The sequence below is a fragment of the Eptatretus burgeri genome, chromosome 12, assembly GCF_056783735.1.
Source record: "Eptatretus burgeri isolate ZD-2024b chromosome 12, Ebu_testis_v1, whole genome shotgun sequence".
In the NCBI taxonomy this organism is placed as follows: Eukaryota; Metazoa; Chordata; class Myxini; order Myxiniformes; family Myxinidae; genus Eptatretus; species Eptatretus burgeri.
The window spans coordinates 98,678,416-98,696,274 of NC_140972.1; the positions used below are offsets into that span (position 1 = coordinate 98,678,416).

General features: G+C 44.4%; 1 protein-coding gene and 1 pseudogene across 8 annotated transcripts in view; both read right to left on the reverse strand.

Annotated features, from left to right (window-relative positions):
- Positions 1 to 1,671, reverse strand: part of LOC147016219 (attractin-like protein 1) — a 334,549-nt gene extending 332,878 nt beyond the window's left edge. For 2 of the 8 annotated variants that reach the window (XR_015050063.1, XM_085849048.1), the window contains exon 1: positions 347 to 814. Coding sequence is in view for 6 of the 8 variants with exons in the window: in XM_085849048.1 (XP_085705174.1) it covers positions 347 to 618 (272 nt within the window). In the remaining 2 variants the exon portion in view is untranslated. Of the gene's footprint in view, positions 1 to 346; positions 825 to 1,620 lie in introns of those variants that run through there. The other 6 variants (XM_085849045.1, XM_085849046.1, XM_085849043.1 and 3 more) reach the window with 6 other exon arrangements.
- Positions 1,672 to 14,950: 13,279 nt separating this feature from the next.
- LOC147016220 (uncharacterized) lies at positions 14,951 to 17,547 on the reverse strand (annotated as a pseudogene).
- Between the last annotated feature and the right edge of the window lie 312 nt (positions 17,548 to 17,859).

Consider the following 17,859-nt stretch of genomic DNA (forward strand, 5'->3'; position numbering starts at 1 on the left):
GGTGGAGGACAACTGAGGAAAAGTTGAGGGGTGGAGGAGGTGGAGGACGACCGAGGAAAAGTTGGAGGGGGTGGACAATGACTGAGGGAAAGGTGGATGGGGGTGGAGGATGACGAAGGCGAAGGTGGAGGATGACAGAGGTGAAGGTGGAGAACGACCGAGGCGAAGGTGGAGAACGACCGAGACGAAGGTGGAGAACGACCGAGGCGAAGGTGGAGAACGACCGAGGTGAAGGTGGAGGGGGTGGACAATGACTGAGGGAAAGGTGGATGGGGGTGGAGGATGACCGAGGCGAAGGTGGAGGACGTGTTCGCACTGGGACACACAACTCTAGATCGAGACTCACAGGAATCTCCCACCACAGTGTTCACATCGCTCTCCTTGCCATCCGGGGTCGCACTCGCACTCCCCATGAACGCAGCGCCCATTCTCGCATGTCCTTTCTCCGCACTCTCTGCGCGGAGCGGCCGTAGTTGTTGCCCCAACCACAGCCCGCGAAGAAGCGACGCAAAGCAAGGCGGAGAGCCACACGAGAGCGGCCGAAGCGGCGAGACGACGGGCCGGGGTCCAGGGCCTGGTCCGACTACCGGTCCGGGTCCGGGTCGGGCATCTTGCCATGATCGGGATGATGACGAGGCCTGAGATCAAACGTCACCCTTTCTCTCTTCGTCCCTTGCACTCTCTTAACCTCCTGCTGTTCCTCTCCCCCCTGTCTCTCTGTCTGTCTGTCCCTCCTCTCTGTCTGTCCCTCCTCTCTGTCTGTCCCTCCTCTCCCCTCCCCTCTGTGTTTTGTGTCCTTTTCCTCAATCCCTTCGTTGCAGAAACCCCACTCTTCCTGGAACCAGCGACTCCTCCCACCCCTGAAACGGTGTAATGGCGAGTTGTTGTTATTGTTGTTTTTTTGGAGGCTTTTGTTGTTGTTGTTGTTGTTAATGTCAATGGTGCTATGGTTGTTTGTTTCGAATTTCAACACCGCGAGTGTTACACATGGACATGGTGGTTGGGAAATCAAATTCGCATGACTCCGTACACCAAAGCGCACAAGATGTGAATTCAAAATAACATCTCATGTGTTTTAAAATACAATTAGAACAAGAAAAAGTACAATAAGATGTTGCAGACACTCGCAAGGACTTGTTTTGTGTGTTGCGTTTGTGTGCTGGTGTGTTACGTAATTAACAAGCAAAAAGCAAAGATGGAGTCATCACGAGGAACATGGATAGGATTCGGGTTTCAGCTGCAACTCCTCCACCCCCAAACCCATCCAGGCACGGCCAAGTGACCCTATTTCAAAAAATACAAACAAACAAGTCCAGGTACATTCCAAGTACACCATCGCCATGTCAAATAAATAATAAATAAATCCTCCATCGCACAGCATTGCCGTGTCGCCTTCACCGTGCAGCACGTGGACACGGAATTGGGAGGGAGCGGTGTACAATAATTGATTGATTTATTGATTAATTGAATAATTAGTATGAATAAATGGTAATCGTAAAATAATCAAGTTCTTAATAAATTGGCTTATAGCACACCCAAACTCACCGATGTTTCATCTGAATCAAACTTTTTGAAAATTACATAATTCATCGATTAAATGATATATCATTAAATAAATACCTTTTATAGCCTGATCACTTGTTCACCGTCGTGTCCAAATATCAGCTTCCCAGCTCAAAAGTGCCTGAGATATTGCCCAGATGAGAAAAAAAAGTAATTAACAAATGGACAATAATTAAGTAATTAATCAATTAATTGGTTAATCAAAAACATAAAAAAATACTGTCGTTGCCAAAGCACGTCTTCATTTTTGTCCCCAAATTTCAGCTTCCTAGATCGAAGGACGGCTGAGATATTGTTATGAATCTGGCAGCCATGAGCACACAACAGCCAGAGTCCTTATAGATCAGAAATATCGGTACGTATGTGTTTATTGTTAGGGTCTCGTCCCTGTGTCTAATGCGAATTTAGTGTACGTGCACTGTGCGTTATTTTATTGATAGGATTTTTACATTTTCACTTTCACACAACACTACTCTGCTCTGCTCGCGGCATTCTTCGCGCACTCGCCAGCAAGCGCGTGCGTGGGCGGAGTCTAACATAGGCATGGCGTCCCTCTTTGGCCAATCAGCAAGGAGCGGGCATCTCACCCACCCTGTTTCCGACTCAACACCATCGCCATTACGCACGTGGCGGAGGTGAGGAAGTAGGCGGAGCAACAAGCGCCTCTGATCGGGACCCCGCCCAGAAGGGTGGGAGTTGCCCCGCCTACCGTGGGCCTGTCCAATGAGGGACTGCCAGCGAATCGCGCGATGCAACCGTCCAATCAGGAGGAGAGTTTCCTCAGAGCAGACACTCGACCGCCGAGAGGGGGAGGGATAAGAAAGGTCGCGAGCTGCTCGTGAGCGAGAAGTTGGTTGGTTCCTGTTGGTCGAGTTTGTGGCTCCTGGTCAATGATCGTGCTGGTCGGAGTTGGCGTTCGTCCTGGTTGGTGTTCGTGTTCATGGTGCTTGGGTCGCCGATCGGCGTTCGCGGCTGTCCAAGTCGCTCCTTGGATTCTGGAGGTGTGGGTTCGAGTCCCACCGAGGTGGGTTGTGTGGGAGCGAGCGAGCTGAGGATCCCGTTTCCTTCCATGGAATCCCAGCTCCACAAGCACGGGTCGGTGAAGACCACACGAGGTGGAGAGGTACCAACCAGACCTTGACCCTCAGCTCGCATTCCCTCTCGAGCCGAAGGGCCGAATAAAGACCATTGAGATCCATTTATTTTGGGTGGGCGTGTCTGTGTGCGGGCCTGTCTTGTCAAGTAGAATTGTTAAGTGCTTTTGCTTGTACATTGACTGCATTTCTTATAGTCGGATAACTCTGCTCTTCTGTGTTCCCCTCCATGCCAATTGTAAATAAATATCCCTTTTGTTAAATGTTCCAGCTCGTTTCTCTGTTTCTTTCATTGGCTTAGCATGGTGCGTGTTGGGAAATTGGGAAGCGGTAAATTGTGCATTTGGACCGACGGGTCTTGGTAACCATCCGCTCAGGTTACGCACGGTTCGAGCACGATAACGGCTCGTTCCGTTCGAGGCCTGCCGAGGGTGTGAATTCCCCGGTAGCTTTGCCGCGTGGATACTTAGGTATATTGAAGTTGGCAATTAACCCTATTTCACACGGCCGAATTAATTGGCGATTCACGGTCTTGTAAGGGACCCCTGCCTTTCGGAGTTCTCCGAGGAGCACGATCGAAATTCCGGGTGTTCGGGGGAAACGACTCCACTGCTCCACCTTGCGGTCGTGCTCGCTGCAGACACCCGGCACCACAACAATATCATCCGGACAAACAAACAAGAAAACAAACAAAAACGATGTCATACAGAGCACGATATTTGTGACATCCAAAAAAACAAATCCGACTTAAAAAATAATTGGTGGTTGAATTCAATGACCAAATATGCAACTGCTCTTCAAATCCCAAATCAATCGGATAAAAATTGACAATTTTAGAAATTCGGTTTATGTTGACCTCAAAAATAATTGGTCGTTGAATTCGGTGACCTACAACATAAATCCTCTTCAAATTTAAAGTCAATCAGATGAAAATTGAGGATTTTAGAAATGCATCTTGGTTGATGTTTGGCATAGTAAATGTTGACCTCAAAAATAATTGGTGGTTGAATTGTATGAACAAATATGCAAATCCTCTTCAATTTTCAAGTCAATCGGATGAAAATTGACAATTTTAGAAATTCGTCCTTTGTTGACCTTTTGGCCTATGCTGACCTCAAAAATAATTGGTGGTTGAATTCGGTAACCTGGTGTACAAATCCCCTTCAAATTTAAGATCAATGGGATGAAAATTGTGGATTTTAGAAATACAAAGAAATCCAGCACAGGTGGAAGCCATTCAGGCTATCATGCCTGCGTGAACACCACACCAACCCAAGATCCAAGAAAGAAAATGTAAAAAAAAATGTTTTTAATGAATGAAAGAAAAGAAAAGCTTTTTTCTTCTTCTTTTCTTTTCTTCCCCTCGGAGAGGGGGAATGGGCTTGGTTAAAAACACACATAAACCACACAACCACCCTTAACAAGACCCACACGAACAGCACTCCGTACACGATCACCCATCAATACTCAAACTACCTAAAAGTCTTATCACTTAAAACTTTAAAATTAAAATTAAAATTAAAAGCCTAAAAGTCCCCATACCCCTCCATCTCCATAAATTCCAGGTACCTATCTAATTTAAACTTATCTACTTTTTCTGCTGCCACTACCTTTCCAGGGAAACCATTCCATGCATCAACTACTCTCTGAGTCAAAGTCCTCTGCCTTACTGCCATCATAACTCTCCTCCTCTTTACTCTCAGGCTGTGTCACCTGGTTCTGTCACTGTCTACTCTGTTGAATAATTCATCTTCACTTATTTTATCTTTACCTTTCATTATCATAAACATCTCAATAACATCTCCTCGCAACCGCCTCCTTACTCGTGCATAAAGTCATGTCTCCTTCAACCGCTCCTCATAGCTGAGTCTAGCTTGGCCCGGAATCAATTGAGTAGACCTGTGCTAAACCTTCTCTATGGCATCGATGTCCTTCCGGAACTGTGGTGACCAAAACTGCACACCATATTCTAGATGTTTCCTATATAATGTTAACACCTCCTCTTTTGATTTACAAATGATCCCCCTCCTGAAACAGCCTAAAACCCTACTTGCTCTACCTATAGCTGCCTGGCACTGTGCTGCCTTCTTTCCTCCCATATCTATTACCACCCCCAGATCCTTCTCCTGTGTGACACGCTCCAAAATTACCCCTTACATCTTGTAATCTCTATTTTCATTGTTCTTTCCCATCCCCAACACCTTACACTTGCTCAGGTTAAATTACATCTGACAATCTTTTGCCCAATCTATACAAGTATCAATACTTTCCTGCATCTGATCACCACCCCCTCTCCTATCCACCTCACCTCCAAGCTTTGTGTCATCTGCACATTTGGAAAGCTTACTCTTCACCCCATTATCCAAATCGTTGATGTAAATAATGAATAGTAATGGTCCAAGTACTGATCCCTGAGGTACCCTGTTACTTACATCCTCCCACTCACAGTCACTCTTTGCTACCCATCACGAAGCCAGTCTGCAATCCAATTATCTACCTGACCAGCCACTCCACAAGCCCTCACTTTGGCTAACAACCTCCGATGTGTTAAATATCATACCTCCTTATCAAATACCTACTTGAAGTCTAGATATACTATGTCCACTGCCTTTCCCTCATCCACCAAAATCAGAAACTGCTTCATTGAACTCTAGAAGATTTGTTAAACAGGAACTAACATTGGTAAACCCATGCTAACGACCTTTAATTAGTTTCTATTTATTTAAATAGTTCCCCATCTGGTCCTTCATTAATTTCTCCAACACCTTCCCCATAACTGAACTCAAACCAAAAGGTCAAAAGTTCCCCAATTCTTCTCTGGATCCTTTCTTAAATAATGGTGTTACATTTACTACTCTCCAATCCTCCGGTACCTGTCCTGACTCCAAGGAACTATTGAAAATATCTGTTAACATCTCACGTACCTGCTCAGCCACCTCCATCAGTTCTCTCAGGTACATATTATCTGGACCCGGAACCTTATCTACTTTTAGATTACCTACCTGTTCCATTACTTCCTCCACTCCAACCTGGATCTTCTGTAAAAGCCCTTCCTCACCTCCTTCATCGATACTCTCAGCTATTGGCAATTCTCCTGACTGTTCTGATGTAAAAGGTGAAGAAAAATACCTGTTTAATAAGCCTGCCATCTTACTTTCATCACGAACCACTCTCCCGGTGCTATTCCCCAATGGGCCCACACTGGTCCTTACCTGTTCTTTTCCCCTGATATACTTAAAGCAAGCCTTGTTATTATGCTTAATATTCTTCGCCATGTCCTTCTCATACTCTCTTTTGGCTTGCCGAGTCATAATATTAACTTAACTCTGTTTATTCCGATTGTGATATAAATCTAACTCCAGTCTGTTATTTAAACCAAATAAATACCTTCTGTTTCGCCTTAATAGCGTTCCTTATCTCACTGCTCAACCACCCTGGTCTCTTTCTACTTCTAGTTTGACACCTCGTTGGAATGTACTTACTCTGCACTCTACACATTTGGTCCTTGAAAGTTTCCCATTTCTCTGATGCTGATTGTCCTGTTGTTAAAGTCTCCCAAGCTACATCACCCAATGCTCTCCTCATACCCTCAAAGTTTGCCTTCCTGAAATCCAATAGCCTTACTCTACTATCCTGAACTATAGCCCTCAACAGAATCTTTGCACACACAATGTTATGGTCACTTGCTCCGAAATGCTCCCCAACCTCCACCATATTGGGATCGTTATTTAAAAGGAGGTGAAACACTGCACTCCCCCTCGTGGGCATATGTACAAACTGGGTTAAAAAGCAATCTTGGAATAAAACGAGGAAATCCTCATCTGCTCTGCCCTTTCCCTGTTCCTGGACCCAATCTATCCCTGGCAAGTTAAAAATCCCTGATAATCAATACTCTTCCCTTTCTACATGCCCTTTTGAATTCTTCATGTACTCCTCTTCCCTCCTCTTCCTTCACACCCAGAGCCTTTTAAAATCATCCTACCAGTATCTTACTGTTTCTACAATCTCTAATCTCTACCCACACAGATTCCTCAACATTTATTCCTTCCTTAATGTCACCCCTTTCTCTTGATGCAATGCTGTCCTTTACCCAGATTGCTAATCCTCCTCCTAGTCTCTCCTTCCTCTCACACCGATACACCTTGTAGCCTTCTAATCCTGTCCTCCAGTTACTCTCGTCCTTGAACCATGTCTCACTCACTGTAACTATATCATCGTCCTCGCTATCTACTTTGGCTTCAAGCTCTTCCATCTTATTATTTAAACTTCTGGCATTCGTGTAGAATATGTTTAACTTTTCCCATCCTGAAATTCTATTTTCCTGCCTGGCCTTACTCATCCCAATTACTTCATCCGTTCCTTCCTTTATAGCTTCCCCACCCTCGACTGAACTCAAAAAGCCTGAATTCCTTCCTCAATTCCCACTGCAAACCTTGCTGCCCCCTTTTTATTTAACATACAGAGATCATTCTGGAAACACTCACTTTGTCCCCTAAATGATTCCCACTGCTTCCAAAATGTAAAACCTTCCTCCCTGCGCCATTCTTCCAGCCATTGGTTGACTGATCATAATTTCTATATTGTTTCCTAATCTTGGGAGAATCCCAGAAAACACGACCTCACAACTCTTTGCTTTCAGCCACTTACCCAATATCCTCTATCTATTTTTCAAAACCTCTGAGTAAACTTTCCCTGAATCATTCACACCAAGGTGTACCACAACCAACTTCTTCCTGCCGTGACACGATACAACATCGTTTACCCTTCCTTCAGTGTCCTTAACTTCCGCTCCTTCAAAACTACACAGAACTCCATGTCTACAATCCTTCCTGCAGAATGAAGAATCTACATATTTAATTATCTCATCACCCACCCACAAAATTATCTCATCGCCCGCTGCACCTCCGCCACTGCCCGCTGCACATCCAACATTGCCCGTGCCCGCTGCACCTCCACCACTGCCCACGCCCGCTGAACATCCACTACTGCCCACGCCCGCTGCACCTCCGCCACTGCCTGCTGCACATCCAACATTGCCCGTGCCCGCTGCACCTCCACCACTGCCCACGCCCGCTGAACATCCACCACTGCCCACGCCCGCTGCACCTCCGCCAGCGCACGTGCCCGCTGCACTACAACCACTGCCCTCCCCCGCTGCACCGTCACCACTTCCAACATCCTCAGCAACCTCACTCCACAACCGTAACCAACTATTATCTACAAATTCCTCACATTCTGCTATTTGCGGTAAATTATCGACGCGTTCCTTCAACCCAGTAATAACCTTCCTCCAGCGGACGATTCCCTCACACTTCCCACAACAATAAGAACCCTCTACTTCCCCCATTGTTGACGTGGCCCACATTGAGCAGCTGTTACATTTTACGTCCTCCTTCCTCGTCCTTTCTCCTTCCCTCTCTATTTATAACCTTCTTCACCCCCATCCTCCCAAGGCCTCACCTGACGTCACGCTAAACTTATGACGAGGCCTCGCCCTGATTCTTTCAACAAACGAACTCACCTACCGTTAAAACTGTTATAAACACAACACGAAAATAACAAGTCCCGTTCCATGGCCCCCGACACAAATCTCGATAACAAAACACACAAACCCTTTCGGACTGGAAACTCAGCTTGAGAGGGCCTGGAGGGAGAGAGAGAGAAAGCTCGCCACCCAACGTCCTCGTGCGCCGACCCCTGAACCGGAAGTGACGTCTTCCAACTTGTTACCTCCTTCGTTGTTGACCCTTCGGACGATGTTGACCTCAAAAATAATTAGCGATTAACTTCATTGACCTGATATGCAAATCCTGATCAAATTTCGAGTCAATCGGATGAAAATTGAGGATTTTCGAAAATCGTCAAAGTTTTTGACCTTTTCACCTTTAATCTCGAAAACAATCGGCTTCGAGCTTATGATGAACTCTACAGTATATGGTGAAGTTTGATGAAAATCGGTTTTAAAATTGTGACTTGTCGACGATAAACGGACAGATAGACAGAATGAACAATGTCTCATCGAGTGACAACTTGGCGAAACGGCGGCAATCTGTACAGAACATCACCTCCACCAGGCTGAACATCACCTCCACCGGGCTGAACATCACCTCCACCAGGCTGAACATCACCTCCACCGGGCTGAACATCACCTCCACCAGGCTGAACATCACCTCCACCAGGCGAGAACATCACCTCCACCGGGCTGAACATCACCTCCACCAGGCGAGAACATCACCTCCACCGGGCTGAACATCACCTCCACCAGGCGAGAACATCACCTCCACCGGGCTGAACATCACCTCCACCGGGCTGAACATCACCTCCACCAGGCGAGAACATCACCTCCACCGGGCTGAACATCACCTCCACCGGGCTGAACATCACCTCCACCAGGCTGAACATCACCTCCACCAGGCGAGAACATCACCTCCACCGGGCTGAACATCACCTCCACCGGGCTGAACATCACCTCCACCAGGCGAGAACATCACCTCCACCGGGCTGAACATCACCTCCACCGGGCTGAACATCACCTCCACCAGGCGAGAACATCACCTCCACCAGGCTGAACAGTCTACATTTTGCATCCCACTGGGAGGTCGTATCTGAATCCGGACATGAACCCAAATCAAATTGGCTTGTTCTTGTCACCTGACCGACTCATCCACAACTTTTTGAGATATGATGATATTCATCGTTTTTGGCCCCATCGATCAATTGGTGAAGAGTCAATTCAAAAATTCTTGGATCTGGATCCGGATTCGGATCTTCACCAAAATTGAATCAGTTAGTCCTTGTCACACACCCAACCTGTCCATCGAGTTTCATCCGAATCCGCCGCAACTGTTTTGAGATATCATGCGATGCCGTTTAGTGCCGCGTCTCTCGACGGTGAAAAATTCATTTTAGAATTCAATAATTCTCCTATCCAGATCCGGATTCGGATCTTCACAAAAATTGAATCAATTCGTCCTTGTCACACACTGAACCTGTTCACCAAGTTTCATGTGAATCCATCCATATCCTTTTGAGATGTTGTGCGACATATCGTTTTGGCCCCCTCTCTCAATGGTGAAGAATCACTTGAAAAGTTCTGAGATCCAGATCCGGATTCGGATCTTCACCAAATTTAGCATTGCTATCCTTGGCAAGTCACCGACATGCACAAAAAATTCAGAACGATTGCTTGAAAACTGTTGCCAAAAATCGTGTGACAAACAGACAAATGCTACAGACCAACATACTTGGCAAAATAAATAAATAAATAAATAAATAATCGGTATTGAAATTTCTGTGGTTCATCTAGAGAAGGATGTGAACACAGAAAAGATTATTATGACATCATCCGTCACGTGGTTTGGCAGTTATATTACTTAAAAAAATATAAAGGAAAAAAATCTTCTCCAGAAACGCTTGACAGATCGAAGTGAAACTGCATCCAAATAATCGATTCGCCATGATGAATATAGTTTGATAACTATGATGTCATAGGTCACATGGTTTGGCAGCTATCGTCGATTTACCATAAAACGTTTGAAAAACTTCTTCTCCAGAACAGCTGGACAGATTGAGGGGAAACTTCACAGAAATGTTCAACATGAGTTGGGGATACTGGGGTGATAAAGAATTATTGATAAGTCACGTGGTTCTGCGGCCACATTGGCTTAAAGGAAAATATTAAATAATGTTTTCTCTGGAACCGCTTATCCGATCAAAGTGAAATTTACCAATTAGCATCCAACCATAGAGCTGCATACAGTGTGGAAATGATGATATCATAGGTCACGTGGTGTGGCAGCCACATTGGATGGACAAAATGAACCTTATCTGATCAAAACGAAACTTCACACTCGTAATCCTCAACGCAATCCTGGGCAGAGTCCAAATTTTCAATACCATAAGTCATGTGGGTTGGCAGCCATGTTAGTTTGAAAACTGAAAATAAAATAAAATAAATTCTCCAAAACCGCTTAACAGATCAATATGAAACATGTTGCGTTACATGGAGCAAGGGCAGTGGATCACAACTGCAAAGTATAGCATTGATTGGTTAAATGTTTTCAGTGAAAAAATTGTTGAATTATTTCCTTAAAACCAATGTGGCTGCCACATCATGTGACTGATGAGAACATTGTTGAATAAAATATTTGCAGCAACAGAAGTGGATCATCACTGCAAAGTTTCACATCGAAAGGCTAAGCGGTCTCACCAGAATTTTTTTTTTCATATGATCAACCTGGCACGGGGAATATTTGTTAGAAATTTCAACGTCATCGGTCACATGGTCTCACAGCCATGTTCGACAAAAAACCCTTATCCGATCAACGCGAAACTCCAAAGACATGATCGGCCACCCATTCTGAATTTCATATCTGAAGAGGACATCGTGGGTCAGGTGTCCGATTAAAGCGGGGTGCCGTGGGTTTGTTTTTCACCAATGAAATTTCACGAAATTTTCACCGTAGATGCGACTACTCATGTAGAATGTTTTGTTGATAAGTGATAACTATGATTAAAGTGAATGTGAGCAATGATTCTTGATTTTGGTAATTTTACCAGAAAGGGTTTGCTGGTGGATCTTGAGCGCCCTGTGGAAATATGGGGGGGGACATATCGCAGACAGAACAGGGGGGGGGGCTAGACCAGAGAGGAGATATTAGAAGACAGAAAGACCACTGACCTGCCAACAGTGAGAGAGTGAGAGAACCAAAGACTCAGCCTCATCGCGGGAGATAGCAATGATCTTGAATGCCTTGATTTCCACAGCATGAAGTCGAGAAAGGTGAGAGGCGGGAGCACCAGTCCAGAGGGGAGAGCAGTACTCCATCAGGCTTTGTATGTGGTCAGGAGCTCAGGTGTGCCAAGGAAGGATTTTGCATGATGGAGGATGCCCAATCGGCAGCTGGCTTTGGAGGCCATCTTTGAGTTGTGGCTTCCCCCTGAAAGATCTTGGCAGGTAGTGAGACCCAGAAGTTTGACTGAAAAAGACTTCTTCAAGAGGATTGTTGAGGAAGTGGATTTTGGGGTTTGCCAGATTGTCCTTTCAGAGAGACATAGTGATAACGTGCGATTTGTCAGGGTTGAAAGACATGTTTCACATGTTGGACCAGCTTGTGATTTTGTCCTGATCTGCAGAGAGTGAAGAGGCTGCTGCTTGCCAATCTGAGGGATGACAGATGGTACAGCAGAGGGTGAAGTCATCAACAAGAGATAAAGAGGATTTTCCAGAGAGTCGGAGAGATCATTGATGAAAACCAAAAAAAGCACAGTGCCCAGAAGACGACCTTGAGCTACATGTGGACTGTGACAGAAGAGGAAGTCTGCGAGCCATGAGTAGAGATTGCCTTGGATACCATAGGAAGAGAGTTTGGTGAGCAGGGCAGGGTGCCAGACCGTTTCGAAAGCACATGATATGTCTCGGGATACGGCTCTGATTTCATGTCTGGCATTGAGGATCTCCATCCATTGTTGGGAAAACAGGAGCAGCAAGTCCAGGGTAGAGTGACCTGGTCTGAAACCAAATTGATGATCGGAAATGAAGCCATTGGAGAAGAGGAAGGATTTGATGTTCGAAGCCATGATGGATTCCATAACCTTGCTGATGATTGGGAGAAGGCTGATTGGTCTGTAACTGCAGGGATCTCTTTTTGCACCTTTTTTATGCAGAGCGGTAATGTTTGCTGATTTCCAAGCAGATGGCAGTTGACCTTGAGCAAATAAGAGGGTGAATAGAACAGAGAGAGGGTGAGCAAGAGCAGAGGAGCAGGTTTTTAGGACACGTGGGCTGATGCCGTCGACCGGTTGCAGGATCTGAGTCGAGGTTTTCACAGCAAGCTCCTCACCTTGTCAGGAGGAAAGGACACAGAGTCCAGGGACAGTTGGGTGTGACTGGGTAAGGTGGGGACAGAAAGCGATGGGTTTGGGACACAAGATTTAGAAGCAAACACCGAGTTTAGGCATTCAACCTTTCACGTGCAGTGTCAGCAGTGTGGCCATTTGAGGTAAGGGAGGGGATGGAGGGGAAACATACACCAGAAACAGATTTAACTAGACACCACCAGGATTTGGAGGAGGGAGACAGGTTTGAGAGTTCAGACTTGAGCTTAGAAAAATGTTATTTCCTGGCTCTTCTGAGGGTAGACACATCCCTCAGGGTAGTTGCGAAGAGGGGAAGGTGTGAGATGAAAGAAAGAGCATTTTTGAAATGTTCATTGTCCTGATTGAGAGAGTGAGATATATGTAAGGTTAGAATGGAGCCCACAGATGTTATAAAACCACACAGTTTGGGACATCAGCGGAGGAACTGATACTAATGCAGAAGGAAGTGAAGAGGGGTTAAGAGCGGAGGTAGGATGAGGAGCAAGATGGGAGGAGTAAGGAGAGGGTATAACAGGTGAGGGGTTAGGAGGAGGTAGATGTGAGGAGGTGGGGTGAATTGGCACTGAAGTTGGAAAAAACGGATGAAAAAAAAGTTGGAAAACCTAAATTCCCTTGAAAAGTGACAGAAACTAAACGTTCATGCAAGTCCAATGGGAGTTTGTGATGAAGAAAATGAAGATGTGTGAAATTGCAGGGAAAAGTGAAATAAATCATGAACTGAAATGCAGGAAATGAGGGAGTGCGAGAAGCACAAAGAGATGGAGAGAGATAGATATTCATTCCAGGATTGTGTTGGAAGACAGGACAATGATGGAGATGATGATGACAATGCTCTTGAGTGGTTAGGGTTAGTTGATGGTTGTGGTTAAGGTTGACTTCCTTTCGTTGTTGTGTGTGCAGAGGAAGGAGTCATAGTCATGGCTGCTGGAGAGGAAGATGCATTGTTTGGCAGTAACTCTCTCATCACTCCGCATTGTAAGCGCTCCAGAAATGTAAAAAGAAACAGCAGGCCTTGAACATTTAAAATGAACCCGTAACTCTTCTTGAATCACAATCCTGTTTGTGATGCTCTCGACATTTGCTTTAAACTGCTCAAAATATTTCCTGGAGTTGAAGTCGAGCTCTCTTCGAATCAGCAGTCAATAAATATCCTGGGCACCCATCTGATTGAGAACTTTCTCATGACCGACAAAATTCCAGTTTCCAGATCCGATTCTCTCCGAGGATGGAGTGCACTAACCCATTGATGGAACTCGGTCTCAGCAACGCACCTGTTCGTCTTCTGTCATTGGGGGAAAAGCTTGTGGAATGCATCAACCACTTCTGGTGTGGTGGCCTCTTTGGGCCATCGTGATCTTGGTTTAGACTCGGTGAGTGCTGTTTCTCTTTCAAAGAAATTCAGCTGCCCAGCTGTTGTGTTTGTTTAGTGGCATATGAAGGGGAATCATCTCCCAGTGTTTCCTCCATGTCCTCATGGATTTCCTTTGGACCTTTCTTGTAGAATTATTTGATTATTACTCTGATTTCAGCCTTTTCTGTTCACCAACTCATGGGGACACTTCTGTACAGAGGTCTTGCAAAAATCAACAAAAGGCTGTTTTGAAATAATTTAAAACAAGAGTACCTCCATCTCCGATGTTAATTGGGTCCTCACAAATCATTAAATGAGTCAAGCTGGAGACTTTCTGTACGTCTGTCGACATGGTGCTCATTGTCTCCCTCTGTCATATGTTCAGTCCGTGCATTATCTTTATGGCCTTCATCCAACACCTCCATCATTAGTTCAGCAATAAGTTGATTTTATTCATCCTTCCATTTTCCCCATCTCCATCTCTTCATCTCCAACGCCCTTTAAATATACATACCATCCTTTCCAACTCTTCTCCCAAAATGTTAGCCAAACCTTTATGAATATTTAATTTTAATTTACTGAAAAAATGTTGCATTTCTGTAATTGCAAATTCATCGATAAAAACCATATCCGGTGAAAATCAACTCGTGAAGAAGTTAACACCCGATCTGGTGGATGCAACCCTGATGGGGGCCACCACCTCCCCACCCCACAGAGTTGGGGCGCCCAAACGATTTTGGAAGGAAAGAACCCTGTGTGCACCGAACATGTATCCAATAGGCAATTGCCTTTTTTCAATTATACTAATCAGGTTTTATCAGAGCAAGCCGCTTGAATTCCTTTTCCCCTTTAGTTTTAAAGATATCTCGATGATTTCACATCTCTTCATCACAATCATCCATCTGCTTTTGGCTCTTTAGCAACAACTGTTGAATTCTTTCAAAAAGGGTTTTTGTCATTCCCAAAGGCACGAGTGTCTGTACTTTCATATTTTCCAAAAAAAAAAAAACACACCACACGGCGTCTTCACTCAATTTTAAACTTGGTTCTTCATTTTTAGTCAGGTTCCTTGTGTCCATAATTTGACGTTCATTGGAATTTTTTGGAGAGGAGCTAACCCCAACATTTTTGGAAAGCTTAAACAATACCAAAACAGAAAATGCATGTTTCACATTTTTTTTCAATGCATATAATGTGGTCAAATAGGTCGTTTTGGGGGTAAAAACCCATTTTTTTTAATTTCAGCTTTGAAAATTCAAAATTAAATCGCAAGCAAGCAACTGATGATGCATAATTGTTAACTAGAGGACAGTTCTTAATATAGAGTAAATATATCTGTATTTTGAGCAATGGTTGCCATGGAAACGGCTATCATTTTGTCAAATTACCGTTTATTTAATGTATTGCTTTCAAATCTTGAAACAAGTAACGCATGAATATGGTGATCAGTGAAATGTACTTAATGTCAAATATGAGTTTGTAGCCAATTGGCATCACTGTCTCTAATGTCACTCATCATTGCCATCGTCATCATCACTATCGTGGTCATGCCGTTCAATGTTTGAGTCCTCGTCATTCTCACACGAAGTGCTGCACGTGCAAAGATCAGTGCATGTTAAGTTCTTGGCCCTGCAGGGACATCTCTGTGATGAACATTCTGTCTTGCACTGGCACCTTATCATCTCGATAATTGCCTTTGGTGCATTGAGAAGGTCTACCATCTTTTTATTCCTTGTGTCATGGTGGATGGCTAGAGCCGTACCGATAACATTAGGATTTTCCCTTTGACGTTGCGGACGGAATAGAGCACATTCGTTCCATGGTTTGTACATTGCCTGCCTCCTCGACTTGAGGCCGTACATGATGGTTTGGCTTACAGTTAATACTGATCTGTCCACAACATTTGTCCGTGCTTCTGATTGCATCTCTTCCACTGGGCCAAGCATTATCCAACGTACCATTGCCTTAAGCTCTCCGGGGACGTCCTGTTCACTGCTAGAAACTTGTATATATTCATCTTGTTGGTCCTTGGTGGAGAAGTTCTTTAGACTTTTGTGAACAAGCATAGCTACTTTGTACATAGCATCCATATGGTCCATTGTATCGTCATTTGCAATGCTATATTGACCATATCATTGACCATATCTTCCTCGCATGTCTCAGGTGAATAGAGAATAGAAGATTTCCGTCTGTTCTTTTGGAGCACTGACCTTACATTGGGTAACGCCTGTAAGATTCTATTCTTCAGCCCTTTTCTACTGAACGTGGGTACATGATGTTCTAAGGCATCTTCACCACCTAGAAGGTTAACATAAGTTGTCTCGATGTCCTCCATACGGAGTTGAGTTTGCTGCTTGGTAAGGACATCTACCAAGTTGATCAGTTCAATTAAACTCACAACTTGTGTCATTGATGCTTTATCCTTTTCTGCTTTGGTGTCGTGATCTCGCAAGACATGGAAGACATGTTTCGTCCAGCAAGACCTGTGGTACATAACGTCAATTGCATGTGCATCACTTGGCGCTATAGGAGTGTTCAATCGAGTCATAAAAACAGGGTTCTGAGCAACATCAACAGCTTCTCTCAGCGATTTTCCCGCACCGTCACTCCGTACAAGGTAAATGGGTTGACCATCAGTCCTCTGGCAAAAGAAGCACAAAGCCTTGTCATAGGGGTCTGTGGATGACCGAGCGAATGGTGTGGAGGAGCTTGACGACTCCAGACATACTTCGTGCATTTTTCTCTTTCGACCTGACCCTTTGGCGAGATGTGACGCTGATGATAGTGCCTGATCATAACCAACCCTGGCACAACGAATTTGGTCCTTGTCAGTTGCGTTGGAATAGCATGTTCGGTGCCAGACAGCCTTCTCCTTTTGCAACAGTTCTGCTGACATCCCCTCAAGTCGTTTATGAATCTGTACATAATCACCATCCTGTAAAGTGGCTCGCTCCTGTATTGTCTCTATCAAACGGCAGAACGACTTGACTTTTGGTTGCAACACCAAGGACCCTTTCAGGGAAGAATTATCTTGGCACAGGACAAATTTTGTCCAGTTCGTTGATCCTTTCGTCTGGCATGAATCCTTGCCACTCAGTGGTACTTCATCAATCATGTTGTTGGTCCTGCAAATATAAAAATAAATCGTCAGCTCATGAATGTCAAATCTATCATACGTGATACAGCCTATAAAACTCGGGCTGTGCCTATGTCTAGGGCCATATCAAGGGCACAAATAACATTCATCACCATAAAAAGCAAACAGATGAGAAAAACAACATCCTTATTTTCTTTGACTAATTTATTTACCTAAACTTATGTGATTTAACCGGAAGATGCGGGTAAATGTCGCAATGATAGAACTTAATTAGAATCCAAAATAAAAACCGCGACTAAGACGTAAAATTACCTGAATAAAATAAAAGCAGAGATGAGTGGGAAATCAACAATACGCGCTAACTACATGCCAGTAAACTAAATAGAAACTCCAAATAGAATCCCTCTGTAAATCCAACCCCCGGGCACAAAGCTAACCTAATCCTATCCTGTTATACAGCAGTTAATCTAATGGAACAAAATACGTCGGTGACTGATTACATTGATGGTGACTTTCTTTCCGGATAAATGAAAGCACGAACCAGCACATAAGGACATATTTAAAGATCAACCCGAAATAACAGAAAAAGGATAAACACATAGCTATAACATGAAGACTGGCCGACTTCCAACTCCGAGCCTAACAGGAAACGCAATTTAAACCTCCAACCCCGTGGCCATTCAAACCATAATCCTACACCATACAGAAGAACATAAAATGACAAAAAGGTACTTACGCCTCAAAGGCGATCACAACTTACCGAAAAAAGGAGGAAAGGTGTTTAAAACCGAATATGATGAAACGAAGCTCCGAAGTAAGCTGTCATGAATAAATCGAGAATAAACGAAGCGAACTGAAAATGACGTCATAGTGCT